Genomic DNA, 17,571 nt, shown 5'->3' on the forward strand with positions numbered 1-17,571 from the left:
AGTGGTTTCTCAGCTGTGGCACAGAGCTGCAGGTTTGCTTTTACATTTGGAAAAACATAAAACACTGTTGCCGACGATTGATTCCATGGCAGCCTCACATTCACTGTTTTCTCACTTCTTGTGTAGGACAGGCCATGGGTGGAACATTTAGTGCTGTGGCTTCAGTGGTGGATCTTGCTGCTGCTGGTTCCATTTCAGACAGTGCGCTGGCCTATTTTATTACCGCTGATATTTTCCTCGTGATCTGTATTGTCCTCTACTTGATACTGCCCAGGATCCCATATTCCAGGTAAGCACATTTCCTAATCATTTTTAGTCTGAAAGCCTCCATGTAATCTCTTTGACAATCGATGTTACAATAATTCCAATATGAATTATTAATAAAATATATAATTGGTTGTTCTTGAATGCAAGTCTGAAATATTTCCAAGATATTGCAGTTCCTGGCTTGGTAACGTTACGGGTTAATGTCTCCTGTGAATCTGGGATTGAATCCAACTCAGTCGACTGAGAGAAAGTCGTCTCTTTTTGGTTGCTGAAGCATTCCTAACGGGAATGGGTTTGCAGTGCAGTGGTAACCCAGTTTCTAGTGTGGACAAATTAATAAATAAATCGGCATTCACAAGATAATCTCCATTGAAGAGATTGGGAAATATCTCATTGGTGCAGTGAGAGTGAAGTGAAAATGCATTCCATTCATCTGCAGCAACATCCCTCACATTGATTTCATTCTCTCGTCCAGCATAATTAAAATTTAGGCAGTCTCTGTAAATCGCTAATGAATGTAAGTTACAATCCTATCAACTGTTGAATTGTTGTCACAAGAGATGAATGAAACTAATGGTAAAGAAAACGTTCCTAGTCTGTTATCTTCTTGCTTGTAAATCAGTTTGGACACTTCCCTTTCATATGGTTGACTGGGTTAATTATAAATGTTACTTGGCTCCAGTTTTTTGTTCTGGCTCAGGTGAGGGATAGTAACGGTGTAAAGTGAAATACTTTCCTACTTCTGTATCACACAAGTTGGTTAAGGCACAGGTGAAATGCAGAGTGAAGCTCCCTCAACTTAATGTGCTTTAATCATAACCTGAGGTAAATGCACAAGTTTCCCACGAGTTCAAGGTGGTTTATGCTGCAGGCACACACAGTCTAAAATGGGTTTGAGCTGTCCAAAGTTGGTCCTTGGAGACATGCAGTCCATCAGACTGGGTGCAGGGGTGGGTTGTAATCCACTCTGTCACCCAACCACCCCTGTTGTACATCTGTTAACCGGTAATGTTATTGTATCCGATCAGACTTGAATCTAAATGACGGGATTGGTTGAGGGCACTGGGAAAGTCTCCCACTGCATCTTGGAACCATGGCATGGGATCTTTAGTGTCCACTCAAACCACTGCCACAGGATAGCATCTCCAACAGTGCAGCACTTCTCTGACTTAGCAGCTTGGATTATCTGTAGAAGTCCTGGATGGGGACTTGAACCCACAAATTCCACTGGCAGCACTCGCCCAATCAGACACCACATTGGCTGCCATGCTGGATTTCCAGTTATTTCCTTGTGGTATTAAGTTGATGGGCACTTTGTGAAGAGACAGTGTAAGAGGTTCCTGCTCCCATTTCCCCTCTTACTGATGATTCTTGACTTTAGGATTTGATAAAGGACAAATTGCACAGACACAGGGTTGGGCTGAACCACAAACTTGTTTATTAAAACCTTCCTAACGCCCTGATACAAAGACCTCTAAACTAATTTAAAGGACGCCACACGACATCTTGATTGGTTAGTCCGATTTAAATCCCTCCACGATTTAACCTCGGCGCCCAGCCAAACACACGAGTCACTATGACTTATAAGATAAACCTTTTCCGGAAAACCACAGGCAAAACTCCACGTTTCTGCCCCAAACTCACTCAGTTCAAAACCCAAACCCTCCCAGGATTTGGTTGTTACACTTGAAATTTCTTTAAACTCTCAGCCCCAAATACCCCTTGGATTTGGCTGATAAATTACAGTCCTCCATGTGGCTGTTCCTTCCGGTGAGAATTTGTAGGTCCACGAGCCAGGTTGACCGTTCCTGACCCTCCTTTTTGACTGCAGTGCCAAACCCTTCGATCTTGTCCTTTTTATGATGATCCTTATCGAAGTATCATAAGCACATCTGAAGCCATCCTGCTGGATGGTCAGTGCTTAACACCTTTTAATCCCTTTCATCTGTTACCTGCCTGATCCAGGCAGATCCACTTGGTGCTGATGTTATTTCCATGACTGAGAACAATGATCTCTGCCAAGGTGAGGTATTCCAGGCTCCAGAGCTGATATACACTAAAGAGGTTTCTCTCCTGTCTTAACAGGAGTGAATGCTGTGGTCTGGAGCCTGTTAGTTGTAACAATGGCCTCCCCAATTACTTAATTGGGTTACATGATGGCAGTTATGCTGTGCCACTGTTATAATAATGTCCCAAATTCCAGTCCTTTAACGGTATCAGTTCTGTTGTGATTTTGGAATGTTTGAAATTGACCCATTGGAATGCAGCCTGCCGCTGTTTGCTTTGCATTGAGTTTTGGCTTTCATTCACAGCACTGTTGTCCGTGGCAGTTGGGGTTCCTTCCCTATACTCCACAAATACCTGTTTTAAAGTCCAGTTTGGGGGGAGGGGGGAGGAATTCTGATCCCACAAGAGTTTCCAAATGTGTCCATTTCACTGTTGACTGTTTGCAGCAATTTTAATATTAACAGGATAAGAATTTATGTACTCGATAATTGTGTGTTCCATCTTAATTTCTGTTGTAAACTTAACACTTCTGTTCTCTGAATCCTTAGCTACTACCTGAACAGTCTGAATGAGAGAATACAACATACCGGAGATGAACATAGTGGTTTACTCAGCAATGACACTGACTCCTCAAGTGGGTCAGTCGGGAGTGCTTCCCTATCCAGCAACACTGGCACTGTTCCACCATTGAAACCCATCCTGAAAAAGACTTCAGGCGTGGGCTTTAGTGTCTTCTACACCTTCTTCATTTCCATCATTATTTTCCCTTCTGTCTCCTCTAACATCAAGTCTGTTTCAAAGAATTCAGTGAGCGTGTGGACCAGTAAGTATTTTGTACCTCTGACCTGCTTCCTCCTGTACAATTTTGCAGACTGGACTGGCCGACAGATAACTGCTTGGATTCAAATCCCTGGGCCAAAGAGTAAAGCTCTTCCCATTTTGGTTCTTTTGCGGACCTTGTTCTTACCCTTATTCATATTCTGTAATTACCAACCGCGAGACTATTTACATACTGTTTTCTTCGACCGGGATTTTTATCCTGCCATCTTCATCTCTGTTCTGGGCCTTACCAATGGATACTTGGGAACTTTGCCGATGATTTATGGTCCAAAGATTGTGCCAAAAGAATTATCCGAGCCTACTGGAGTCGTGATGTCGTTCTTCCTCACTTTTGGTCTTGCTGCTGGTTCTGCTTGCTCTATTCTAGTCGTTCATCTGATATAGCAGAGCGTTCAAGTGGTAGATCTGTTCGTGAAGTGTTAAATTCATTGAGAAGTGGAATGGACCAGGATTGGACTTTCAGCCTACTTGTGGGGAAAGTAGTTGAACTACTGACTAACCGCACCGTAAAGTTCAATCTTTAATGGGTGGGGAATGAACTGCCTATTCAAGTTGTGCGATGACTCTGTTGTTCTTAGTGTTCAAATGGTGACCATGTTAAACAATCCCAGATCAGCTCCAATGTTGGTTTCCTACTGTACCCTAAACCCAGCAGGAAGATTGCCTTCATGTGCAACTATCAGATTCCTGTTCGTTAATTAAGGATGTACAGTTTTGTTAAATGAAGGTAAATTTTTCCTGGGTGTTCCTTCGGATGTCTGTCTGTGTAGTGCACCATTTCTTTTTTTTAATCAGCTTTTGATTGATTGGGCACGCGACAGCCTGCCAGACTGAATATTGAGTTCAATCATTTCAGAGCATGACGGGCCCCCCTTTCTGTTTTTAGTTTTTTTGTTTTTTATTTGTTTACTTTATTTTAGTTTGTTTCATCGTTCATGTTTTTTACAAGGTGCCTACCCACTGTCTTTTTCATGTTTGTGCTTTGGGCCAGGGCTGTTCATTTTTCTGTCAATTAACACCCTCTCTGCACTAACGCTTTGTCTTTCAGCACACTGTTAACATACCATTTGCCTTTGCTCCATGACCTTCTGGTCAGTTATTCTGTGTGACTCTGTCCTATCAACACCTTCCCTTTTGTTATCTCTTGCCCCACCCCCCGCTTTATTTGCTTAAAACCTATTACATTTCTAACATTTGCCAGTTCCGATGAAGGGTCACTGACCTGAAACGTTAACCCTGCTTCTCTCTCCACAGATGCCGCTGGACCTGCTGAGTATTTCCAGCATTTCTTGCTTTTATTTCATTGGGTGGGATTGCTCCGTTAGTGCGAGATGGAACTAGAATGAGAAGATCAATCAAAGTGCATTTACGTTCACCTGTAATAACATGAAGAAAAGTGATGGACATTGCAACCACGTGGGTTGGATTTGATTCCAGGTCTCAGGATTTCAAACAGAGTGTTCTTCAACCCTCAGGTGTACCCAGCTCATACCAGTTTTCACTGACTACGTATTCCTGGGGATGATTCAAAGAAACAACAAGTATAGGATTAGATTTTTAAGTGTCTGTTTATACCTTTTTAATCTTCTTGGAGCACGCAGAATGTGCTCTCAAAAGTGATCTTCAAAGTCAAATGGCTTCCATTTTTGAAAGGGGGGGGGGGTCAGTTTGTAAGTAGGCGATGTTTGGATGATTTTGGGTAGAGAAGTGTATGAAAGTGATACTTTTTCATTAAGCTGTTACGAATTTAATTTCCATATTCTGGATGTAGTATGAATATTGGGCTGACAGTGTTAAAAAAGAACTGGTCGGAGGAGATTATGAAGTTTACAATCTGCCAAATATATGCACACACAAGCATTCTTGAAATCTCACAAGGGAAATTAGTGGTAAAAATCTGCCAAATAAAAATATAAATCTATTTCTAACATTTGTAACTGAAGTTGGAGAACTGTTTCTTTCTTCTAGCATTTCGACAAGGCTGCCATTTTGAATGTAGTTGAGTATTTTAAGCTAAACCAAGTTGGTACGGTAAGGGGGCAGATGTTCAAACTGATGAAAGGAAGATTATCTTCACACAAGGAATGATCAACGTTTGGAATAGACTTTGAGAACGAGTGACAGGGTATCATTCATCATTCAAGAGTTTACTGTATGGTGTGTTGGGACACTGTATGCTTCTTTTTCGATGGATGGGGGTGAATGCCCTCCTTTATCTGTATTCATCTTGTGAGCTGAGAGATCTGTTGCTGTTTATTTGCACCCACTTCCTTAGACATGCACGGAGGGTGGGACACACTGACATCGATGATGAAGCAGATTGGCGATAGTTTGGCTGGAATGCAGTGCATCAAACCCAACTATTTCACGATAACTTGTGCTATAATTTTATTTTTTTGGTGGGAGGGCAGGCAGGCAAGTTTCCTGGTCCCTTCACAACTTCTTAATCGAAGATGTGGGTGAGAGCTTTCCCTTCAGGGAAAGGACTTGACTTGTGCTCACTGTCTCCACCTTCCATCATGGCTGAGATTAGGAACTCAACACATGGGGAATCACAGATGCCAGCATGTATGCCAAGCTGCCATGACATTGCACATTCATACACCAGTGTGTGGCTAAAAACTTCTAAATTATGACCACCAGCTTTCATGGGAAAATATTTTAATGCAATCGTGGAATATCATCCTGAAAACATCACTAAGCATCCTATGTAGCAAAGTAGAACTTGATTCCATCAACCACTGTAAACCAGTTGCTCAGACTATAGGAAATTAAAGCCCTCACAGGTAAAGTATTGATTATCTGTTTACATTGAAGAATAGATGGGATGCTGATACTCCCAGTGTGTGGGAGAAGGAGGGTCTGTTCTACACCCACTTCACCCCATTATACTTTTGCCTGGTCATACACTGAAAAGCAATCTCCAAAAACAACGGCCAGAATTTAACGCCGTGCCCCCGGGAGTGGGCTGAGAGGTCGTAAGATTGGTTACGATGATGGGGGTTGCTGTGCCCATCGCTTACCCACCCCCACTGATACTTGACCAGCGGCAGGGGTGGTGGAAGGCACCCCACCCACCCTTAGGCCAATTGAGGCTCTTAACTGGCCAATTAATGGCCGCTAAGGGCCTCTTCCTGCTGCCGCAGATGGATACTGCCACCTGGGGAGGTCTCCTTGTGAGCTGTGGGGGAAGATCCCCCTCCCAGTGGAACATTCCCTGCCCTCTTGATCGACCCCTCTACGGGGCCTAGCCGATTGGCACCAATGAGCCCTGACCCCATTTACCCATGCTGGCATCCATAGAGCCCCTTCTCACTGGGTGCAGTCCCAGCAGTGGCCACTGCTCCGAGTGGCACTGCTGGTACTGAAGAGCTGCCGCCCTCTAATTGGCTGGCAGTTCTTGGAGGCGGGGCATCCTGCCTCAAGAGGGTTGGAAGTCACAACTGCAGGCACTTAATTGTCTGAGCACTGCAAAATTGCAGCATGACTTCCAGGTAATAATCTGAGGGCACATTTACTTCTTGGCTAACATGAGGCACTTAGTTCTTTTTAGTCGTGGTTTCTCACATCCCACTGTTGATACATTATTGGCACAATCACACCTTGGCTGTTCAGTTATTCATTGTTAAACTACAAGATCATTTTCTCTTTTGAAATTAAAGCTAAACCTTCAAACTAAAGGCTGCATTCACAAATAATTTCCCCAGCAACCCCTAACCCACTGTCTGCAATAAGTGGAATTACAATCAATGTATAAAATAGACACAAGGGATAAGAAGTGAAGAGACATTATCTGCTATCTCAGGAGATGGAGTAATTACGGATCCAAGCTTCTTGCAATCCTATTGTTAATTAGATCACACATCTCAGTGGTTCGGCTAATCTTTGATCTTCTGTGTTTAAGTAAAAGAGGAGTTTTTAATTCCGAGTTCAATGGATGTTCAATAATTTCCCCGCTGTGCTTTCCCAATCCCATTGGGTAAAGTTACACAAATTGTAAAGCCTTTAAACATCTGTTAACGTTGCAAATATCTATTTGAAATGCTCAATGCAGGAGCTGAAATTCTCCTCTTAGCTAATTTGAGCAGTTCAGCTTGTGCGAATAAATGTCACTTCCTTTAGTAAATTTTTCTTGACATTTTAAGGAGGCACAAAATTTGTTGTTTTGAACTTTCACAATTTTGGGTTGCTAATTGTTCTCCAAGAAAACCTCTCTCATTCCCAGCCTTTTTTTTTAGGAACTTGTTCTAATAGAATGTGCTATTTTTGTGGCTTTCCCCGGGAGCTCTGTCAGTCAATAGGTAGTTAACCTGTCCCCTAGATTTTTTGGCATTTAAAATTACTGAATTCTGATGCTTAATACAACAAGTGTTGTAAGTACTCTGAAGACTTTATTTTAATATCGAGAATCTTGAACGCAGAACTAATGAGTGATTGTCTTTCAGAATGCTACTGAGGTGGTAAACAGGTAATTAATTCCCTGAATTAAATCTATTTGGAATTTCACTCTGAATAGGATGTTCTCGAATTCTGCAACTACACAACAAGCAGCCTTTCTCTGGTGGGACACGTTTCTGACAAATAGAAAATTCTGCCAATTTCTGTACTTGTGCACAGCATAATTTACTGCCCAAGCAAAGCTTGATCTTGGTGTCACTCCACTCCACTCCACACACATGCATTCCAGCATGAGTCAGGTGATAATCAAAGATAGGGTTCCTGGCCATCTTATTCCCTCAATAATCTGCTCCCTCCACAATCTGAGGGTGTATTGTATTGTAATTGTTGTACCGCAGCCAATACTCCAGTGACAATCAGCCAACTCTACACAGACCAGGAAGCAAGCCAGGTAATTAAATGTTTGGTGGAATTTCAATGACCTGTTAATTGATGTCCTTTAAAAAAAAAAGCTCCATGCGAGATAGCTCACTGACAAATTAACTTTTGTATTCATGCTCCAATACTATCTGTAAAGGCGTGGAGTATTAAAACAGTGGACGAATGAGTGAGTGCCAAAGTTACCAATCTGCTCTAGCATCTAACTTTACCTAGCTGAGTATGAATCGGCAGAGCAAAAGTAATGTGTACACCTTCCTAAGTGGCATTGTTTTTAGCAGCAAGGGTCTCATAGGGCACGAGGGTGATGAATCTGGACAATAGAAAGTTCAATTCGTTGATAAGTTATGAGCGGCATGGACAGAGTGGATAATCAGAAGCTTTTTCCCAGGGTGGAAGGGTCAGTTACTAGGGGACATAGGTTTAAGGTGAGAGGGGCAAAGTTTAGAGGGGATGTGCGAGGCAAGTTCTTTACACAGAGGGTGGTGAGTGCCTGGAACTTGCTGCCGGGGGAGGTGGTGGAAGCAGGTACGAAAGCGACGTTTAAGAGGCATCTTGACAAATACATGAATAGGATGGGAATAGAGGGATACGGTCCCTGGAAGTGCAGAAGGTTTTAGTTTAGGCAGGCATCAAGGTCGGCACAGGCTTGGAGGGCTGAATGGTCTGTTCCTGTGCTGTACTGTTCTTTGTTCTTTATATCTATAGCAAAGAGCAACAACTTGTGCTTTTAACATAGTAAAACACCCCAAGGTTCTTCACACAAGCCATTATCAAACAAAATTTGACACTGAACTACACGATATTAGGACAAGTGATTAAAAGCTTGGTCATAGAGGCAAATTTTAAGGAGCATCGTAAAGAAGAGAGAGGCAGAAAGGTAAAGGGAGGCAATTCCGGAGCTTAGGGCCTAGGCAACTGAAGACATGGTCGTCAATGGTGGAACAAAGGAAATCAGGGATGCACAAGAGGCCAGAATTGGAGAAATACAGAGATCTCGGAGGTTACGGGAGAAGGAGGGCGAGGCCATAGATGGATTTGAAAACAAGGAGGTGATGGGCGATAGGTGAAACGGGACTTGGTGCGAGTTAGGATACAGGTACAGAGTTTCGGATGAGCACTAAGAACAGCCCGTGAAATTCAAAGTGGATAAACCAGTGAATGAGGAATATGAGCATTAATAGTTGTTCACGCTTCGAGGAATGCATTGGCAGCGACATTTGAAAACATGGTTTTGGCAACTCCCAACTTCTCCTGAGGTCTATGTACTGAGAGGTTCGATTTAACTCTGGGCAAATGGAAGCAGCGAGTAGAAAATTAAACATTTCCTTCACCTCACCCGAGCTAGTTACCCAAGGCCATGAGTAATAAAGGCATTGTAATGGAATTAAACATTTCCCTCAAACTACATGATCAATACCTCTCCAGGATTTGCTGACTGTACTCACGATGTTTGCTCATTCAATTTTTCTCTTGAAGGGGCAGCCTGAAACAAAAGCTGGATTGACCTTTATTTGCAAAGCGGTGACTGCACTCGCAAGTAATGTGTTGTATTTGAAGCTCAGGGAGATGTTTGCCAGGCAGGGGAGGGTAGTGTATAAATACAGTGTTTTCTTAAGTCAGTTGTCTTGGAGAGTTCATCCTGCAGCCTCTAACAGGATGGCTGTGATGTGACTGTACCCACTCTAATGAAAGCAATTTTACTAAGATGGTAAATGTTGGTGCATGAATATCACACAATTTCTAGGGTTGATCTTTCTCCTTTTTAAGATGCTCCTTAAAACCTACCTCTTTGACCAAGCTTTTGGACATCTGCCCTAATATCTCCTTTTGTGGCTCAATGTCAAACTTTGTTTGATAACGCTCCTCAAAAGTGCCTTGGGACCGTTTACTAAGTTAAAGGCACAATGTAACTCCAGATTGTTATTGTGACATAAACGTAATTGTTAATTAATCACAAACAGCATGTAGCGGGATTCGGTCACACCTCCTGATTAGGGTACATGGTCAGGTAGGTCCTAAAATGAGGAGGGGAATAAATGAATGAGTAGGTTTATCATCTCAAGTTTCAATACACTTTATATATTAAGCGTTTTACGTTACAAAAATACAGAACATGTCAGAAATAAACAGCGGGGCAGTCAAGAGAAAAGACAAGGCATTCCATTTAGGTAAGTACCTTCAGAGCATCTTGGGATATTTTACTATGTTAAAGGCACTATATAAATGCAAGTTGTTATCTATTTTCCATCTTTGATACTTTTTAAGTGATGAATTGCCTGCTGTCAGACTGAAAAGTAAGAATGATGAGCTTTTGCTAGTTGCCGTATTTGTTTGCGAGCGAGCATCACCAGAAAGCAGTAAGCCTTTACATTTTTTTTAATAAATGGAACTTGAAAATGATGAACATTCAGCTTAAAAGTCTGTGAAATGAATGAATTGTTTTATTGCTCCCTCCTGCCATCCTTTCAGTGAAATTTCATCTGTGTCAAGTAGCAACAAGGGATGAGTTAAGTTGTGGGGTAGGAAGCAATTTGTTTAATTGAATTTCTCTGAAAGACAAAGCATTTTCAGATGTTATATTGTATGAAAGCAGTAGCATAAAGAGCATAAAGTTCTGATGAAGGGTCACTGACCTGAAACATTAATTCTGCTTCTCTCTCCACAGATGCTGCCAGACCTGCTGAGTATTTCCAGCATTTCTTGTTTTTATTAGCATAAAGAGCATCTTAGTGCAGCAACTATACTTTCAAAGCGCAAAGTTGCACCTTCTCAGTAAGCCAACAATTAAAAGACATTTGGTCCATCGGGTATGTACTATCCCTGTCGCACTCCTTCACTATCCTGTTGATTTCCTACTTTAATGAGCACCGAACTCTGAAAGTTACTATTTACAATTGTAGCAAATATATGTAACACAATACTTCTCTGTCCGATATTTCAACTGAGTTGCCCTGTTTAAAATAAATGGGTTAAATCCTTCAGTTCAGAAAAACTCACCATTTTATAAACAGGGTAATATCATCTAAATGAGCAGTGAGCTTTCTAGAGACTTTGTTAAAATTTCTTTGCTGTCACTTTTATGCCTGTTAGTGTATCTCAATTGTCGCCACAAACTGCCTGTTCTTGTCAGAGGTGCAAAGAAGGACTTGCATTTCTACAGCGCCTTTCCCATCCTCAGGACATCCCAAAGCACTTTACAGCCAATGAAATACTTTTTGAAATGTAGTCACTGTTGTAATGTAGGAAATGCAGCAGCCAATTTGCACACAGCAAGTTCCTAAAAACAGAAATGTGATAATGACTGGATAATCTGATGTTTGTTAAGGGATAGAATATGGCCAGGTGAAATCCCCTGGTCTTGTTAGAATAGTGCCATGGGATCCTTAATGTCCATCTGACTGGGTAGTTGGGGCCTTGGTTTAACATTTCATCTGAAAGATAGCACCTCCAACAGTGCAGCACTCCCTCAGAACTGCACCTAGACCTAGATAGCGTCAGCCTAGATTTTTATGCTGAGGTGTCTGGAGAAGGGCTTGAGTCCACAACATCATGATTTGGGGCAAAAGTGCTACAAATGATTTTCAGTCTCCTTAGTTCCAAGTTCAGGCTGGCTTTATTGTGTGGAAAACAACCACTCTGGGAGCAGGGCGAAGTGTTCTGTAAGGCAAGGAATCTCGTATATTCCTGGACTTGTGTTGATGCCTTTGAATAGAATTATATTGTCCTTTATTGTAACAAAGGCAATGACCCATTTACTTTCACTGCAGATAGCAGACAGAGGAGTTTTACATGAATGAGGCTGAATAATATTGCACAGGGCATTTTTGGCAAGATTCTTTGCTGTGTTTATCTCCTGCCTCTTGGTGGTGCCCTTAAACCATAGGACTGAACAATGGCAGCAATGTTCCAGTTGCCTGTATTTTCATAATTTTATCTATTAAAGTTATTTACATTTAGATGTCGAAGCTTAACATGAACTGACAATATTCCCACTTTATCCTTTCACCTGCCATGGAGCTACTGACTCAAAAAGGCAAATTGTTTGGTGAATCAGTTTGCCAATTATTTTGCACAGGTACGCAAAGCAGTTGCATCACCAACTTTTCCTGGCATTTTCAATTTAAATTAAAAGTTCACTTGGAAATGTGACAGTGCTGTGCATATTTGATACATCAGCTGTCACTTGATACCCGATGGTGCTAGTTAGAGTTTGGAGTTAGGCTGCTGCTATAATATTTCAGGAGCCAGTCCGTCTGAAAACTCCCTACAAAAGCATTGATTTTATAATTGGATGATGTTGAAATTACCACTTATTATACAGAGCGATATGCCATTGAATTAAACTGGGCTTTTCTTCCATCTCACTATCCTTCTGTGGGATCCTTGCAAATTTATGCTGCTGGACAGAAAGTAGTCAAATGTTTTGTACATTGCCCGTGGTATTGTTTATTCTGTGTCAGAGGACAGACTCTAGTGGAGCTGCAGCGGAGCCTAATGGGCACAGCTTGCAATTACAGCACCACCAGGACAAGCTTACCTGGGGAATTTCCATGATAACTGGCTGGTCACACAGATATTTTGTATGTTATAACATTGACATAAAAATTGTATAATGTCAATCAGCCCAACACATCCATGCTGGTATTTATGCTGCACAACAGCCTCTTTCTCCACACCCACACCCCCACCCCTTCATCAACCCCAACATCAACATATATCCTTCTATTCCTTTCTCCCTCATGTGCATGACAACCGGAAGGATGTTTATTATCAGGAGGTGTGCACAAGTGTAAGACTTATCACATTTAGATAGATGAAGGAATTGCCTTTCTGTGGGCTATAAATTACTCCGGTAACTATATACAGCAGCAGCATTGCAAACTTGTTTGTTTTGAATGTATCCATGACGACACAACATATAGTGACCAGAGCAATTCCCCATTACATTTTGTGATCTCTTCGGGGCTGCAAATATATTAGATTAGTGGGAAAGAGTGAAAGGTAATGCATTTTGCAAATAGACTGATCTTAGAGCATAAATCTTATACAAATTAATGGATTTATGCAAATGAAATGGGTTCATATTACAAACAAAATACTTCATGTCATATAACTTAATGAATTATGTAATAAAAATGTGGAAAGAAATGGAAAGGACCGTACTGGGTGCATTTAAATAATCCATAAATCAACAGCAGTTGCAATCAAGAGTTATAATATTTTCAACAGTATAAAGGATATCAGGAACAGGAACCATAGAAAAATTATCGCATAGTAGGAGGCCATTCAGCCCATCGTGTCCGTGCCGATCGAAAAATCTAGCCGCCCAGTCTAATCCCACCTTTCAGCTCCTGGGCCATAGCCTTGCAGGTTACAGCACTTCAGGTGCATGTCCAGGTACCTTTTAAAAGAATTTAGAGTTGCTGCCTCCACCATTGTTCCTGGCAGTGAATTCCAGACACACACCACCCTCTGGGTGAAAACATTTTTCCTCATGTCCTCTCTAATCCTTCTACCAATCACCTTAAATCTGTACCGCCTGGTAATTGATCTCTCCGCTAGGGGAAACAGATCTTTCCTGTCTACTCTATCTAGGTCCCTCATAATTTTGTACACTTCTATCAGGTCACCCCTCAGCCTCCTCTGTTCTAAGGAAAACAACCCTAGCCTATCCAATCTTTCCTCATAGCTGCAACTTTCAAGCCCGGGCAACAATTCACGACTCCTCAGATACTGAAACAGTCCGTGTAGAAATGCAGCAAGACCTGGACAATATCCAGACTTGGGCTAGAAGGGCAAGTAACATTTGTGCCACACAAGTGCCAGGCAATAGCCATCTCCAACAAGTGAGTATCTAACCATTTCCCCTTGATATTCAATGGCATTACCATCATGAATCCCCCACTATCAACATCCTAGGGGCTACTATTGACCAGAAACTGAACTGGAGTAGCCATATAAATACCGTTGCTACAAGAGCAGGTCAGAGGCTAGGAATCCTACGGTGAGGAATTCACCTCCTGACTCCCCAAAGCCTGTCCACCATCTACAAGGCACAAGTCAGGAGTGTGATGGAATACTCTCCACTTGCCTGGATGGGTGCAGCTCCAACAACACTCAAGAAGCTCGACACCATCCAGGACAAAGCAGCCCGCTTGATTGGCACCCCATCCACAAATATTCACTCTCTCCACCACCGACGCACAGTGGCAGCAGTGTGTACCATCTACAAGATGCACTGCAGCAACGCACCAAGGCTCCTTAGACAGCACCTTCCAAACCCACGACCTCTACCTGCTAGAAGGGCAAGGGCAGCACATGCATGGGAACACCACCACCTGCAAGTTCCCCTCCAAGTCACACACCATCCTGACTTGGAACTATATCGCCGTTCCTTCACTGTTGCTGGGTCAGAATTCCGGAACTCCCTTCCGGACAGCACTGTGTGTGTGGGAGCTTACTGTGTGCCAATTGGCTGCTGTGTTTCTTACATTTCAACAAAAAGTACTTCATTGGCTATAAAGCGCTTTGGGACATCAGTTGTGAAAAGTGCTGTAGAAATACAAGTCTTTCTCTTCATTCCTTCACCCGCGCGAGCCAATCGTTGGGCGTTATTATTTTGTCAGAGAACAATAATGACCAATTTCAATCCTGACTTAGAGAAAAGGAACTCCAAGTAAGGTTGGAAATGGATTCTCATCAACCAAGAACTCATAGCAAAATGCTAGTGACAAAAGCAACATTTACTTCAGTGAAGGTCAGTTTTGAAGTTTTGGGATGTATGTATACCAAGTTATAATTTGCTACGAAATAGAAGGGATGGGAATGATCATCAATAGCAAGGATAAGCGAACAGGATTGTGCTGGAAATCTCCGCCATTCATAATAAATGAGTTGCCCTCCTATGACAGAAGTCACAGTCAAGTGCAGTGTTCAAGTAGGGTAAGAAGGAGAGGGGTGATTGGCCTAGGGCACACAGAGGCATTACAGTCCCCATTATAATGTAGTATGTCTTTTGCTATATGAACATAAGATATAGGAGCAGGAGTAGGCCTTTTGACCCTTCAAGCTTCATCGGCCATTCAACAAGATCATAGCTGATCTCCTACCTCAACTCCACCTTCCGGCACAATCCCCTTAGTACCCAAAATTCTGTCGAACTCTGTCTTGAAGATACTCAATGACTGAGCACCCACAGCTGTCTCAGGTACAAAATTCCAAAATACGCAACCCTTTGAGTGGAGAAAGTTTTCCTCTCAGTCCTAAATGACCAACATTTTATTCTGAGACTATGACCCTGTGATCTAGATTCCCCAGCCGGGGGGGGGGGACATTTTCTCAGCCTCTACCCTGTCAAGTCCGTTAAGCATTTGTGTGTTTAAATTTTTATATTCCTGTTATAAATTTTGAGGTCTACGTTTATAATGGAAATGGCTGTGCAAATCTGTCAGACTGTAATTGCACCCTCCAAGCAGTGGTGGTGTTGCACAGGGGAGGGGCTATAATTACCAAGTTTAAATCACCAGTTTCCATTATATATATGAGCTCAAGAATTGACTGGGTTAGAGGCAAAGAGCAAAAGAATTGCTGACTCTTTCAGACAGCCAGCACAGGCAAACTGGCCTGAATGGTTTCCCTCAGTGCTGTATGAGTCTATGATATGAGGGCTAAGCAGATAGACCAAAATTGTCCTGTCTGGTCCTGTCAGTACTCCGAATGTAAAGAGTCGAAGTGGACATCAGAGTTCATTGTGCCATTTGGAGTGGATTAACTCCGGGTTTGCTGGAGTGGAGCATCTCGTGGCTTGTCCTGTTACACTTTCTCCCGTTGCCCTGCAGCTTGAAAATAATTTGCATTGTAAGTTGCTGCAAGTGCCAATGATAACGGCATGTTTGAGTTATTGAACGAGGGGCCAACAGTCTATCCCCTTAACTAATGATATTTAAGGATTGAGAAAGAAACAGGGTGAACTCGAGTCAAATCAGGGATAGAAAGAGAAATAAAAAGAGGCAAAGAAAGATTGGATTAAGTGAGAGAAAAAACAATCGATACAGTAAGGGCAGGATTTAAAAAAAAATAATTTTAAATGTATTTACATCTCTAAGCACAATATACTACCTTTAGGAATGAAATTCCAGTTTCAATTGTTCTCTTTCTGGGCTGGAGAGGTTGACTGGCAGTGCAGGAGCATCAATCTCCTCATTAAAGAGGTCCTTATGCTGTTGAGTACTCGCCCTAACTTTCTGCTGCAGTTTAATTGGTAATTAATTTTTTGAAACTCATGGGGAAGTTGAGGGTGAATTGCGGCGGAGAGGCACAAATCATCCAGCAACTGTTGCAATTTGTAATTCACGCCACAGTTTGCTGAATGGCCTATGCATTCATAACAGTGAGCGCCGTTAAACTTACCATTACTTTGGCCACAAATTCTGGCCCAATGTTTGGAACAAAATAAAAGCCTTGGGGAACAACTACCCACAACTCTCCTTGGTGGCTATGTTAGTGCAATGGTGGACCAGCTTGAATTTTGTTTACAGAAATGAGGGAGGTAGAATATTAAAGAGGAATAGTTAAAGGTTATGACCATAATTTCTATATCCAGGACCTTTGCTGCTGTAAGACTTCCCTCTTTTGAGAGTTCTAGATGTATATTCCTGTAGCCAACTGTACCTCTGGTAGGTGTCTGTCTCTATTAATTCTCTTTCAAGCTCTTTCATGATATGGTCCAGTAGACTCGAGGACTAAATCTAATACTGTGTTGATTTAACTCTTAGCAGCCTCCCTGCTATGTTTTCATTTCTGTCAGAATATGTTCCTTTCCCAGAGGGTGCCATGAATATTTATGTGATTTATTTTCCCCATCTCTTTCAGCTCCTTGAAAACCTTCCCTATTAGGACCAGTGCTTTTCAATATGTGTTTGAGGCTGTGTTACTTCCCGTAATACTCTCCCCCAGGAACTCTCCTTTGCCTGACCCTAACTCTACACCAGTGTATATACTAGATTCTGAGGCGTTTTATCCAAGAAAGTGAACTTAAGATCTATCAAAGAGTTGAAAAGATCATCCTTCATGTGATTGCCCGACAGCAGCTGACTGCCTCTCTCAAACTGCATTTTATTTTCAATTCCAGTTGTTCCAGACTAGAACCATCAATGATTTAATAAGACGTGGAAGGGAGAGTTTAAAAAAATTCTTTCAGTCTTGTTAAGAATAAGTATGTCCGATGGTTTAAAGAGGGACAGCCAATCAACAACAATTAGGTTCTGAAAGAAGTGGAAAGCTGAATATTTATAATGTTTAACATTCTGACATTAGATCAAGTTAAATTATAGATTATAGACAAGTAGCAATAATGCACATGTATGGGCAATTTATCTACTGCAACACATCAGAATACCTCCAGCCCACACAATTAACAAAGGTACATGTGTGTCAGCTGTGACTCAGTGGGTAACCCTCTAACTCTGAAGGTTGTAGATTCAAGTCCCACTCCAGAGACTTTAGCACAACATCCGCTCGCTGCCCTCGAGGTGGCTGTGGTAAAGAAGAGACGGTTGCCCACCTCCTTCTGGAATGTGCCTTTGCAAAGCAGATGTGGAAAGAGATGCAGTGGTTTTT

At 42.1% G+C, this 17,571-nt stretch overlaps 1 protein-coding gene across 5 annotated transcripts in view; it reads left to right on the forward strand.

Moving 5' to 3' along the window:
- slc29a3 (solute carrier family 29 member 3) overlaps nt 1–5,044 on the forward strand; it is a 29,388-nt gene extending 24,344 nt beyond the window's left edge. For all 5 annotated transcript variants that reach the window (XM_068020418.1, XM_068020416.1, XM_068020414.1 and 2 more), the window contains exons 5-6: nt 127–289; nt 2,823–5,044. In XM_068020418.1, coding sequence (XP_067876519.1) covers nt 127–289; nt 2,823–3,498 — 839 coding nt within the window. In that variant the 3' untranslated portion in view covers nt 3,499–5,044. The remainder of the gene's footprint in view (nt 1–126; nt 290–2,822) is intronic.
- Nucleotides 5,045–17,571: the final 12,527 nt, after the last annotated feature.

Source organism: Heterodontus francisci, chromosome 42 (genome assembly GCF_036365525.1).
Source record: "Heterodontus francisci isolate sHetFra1 chromosome 42, sHetFra1.hap1, whole genome shotgun sequence".
NCBI lineage: Eukaryota > Metazoa > Chordata > Chondrichthyes > Heterodontiformes > Heterodontidae > Heterodontus > Heterodontus francisci.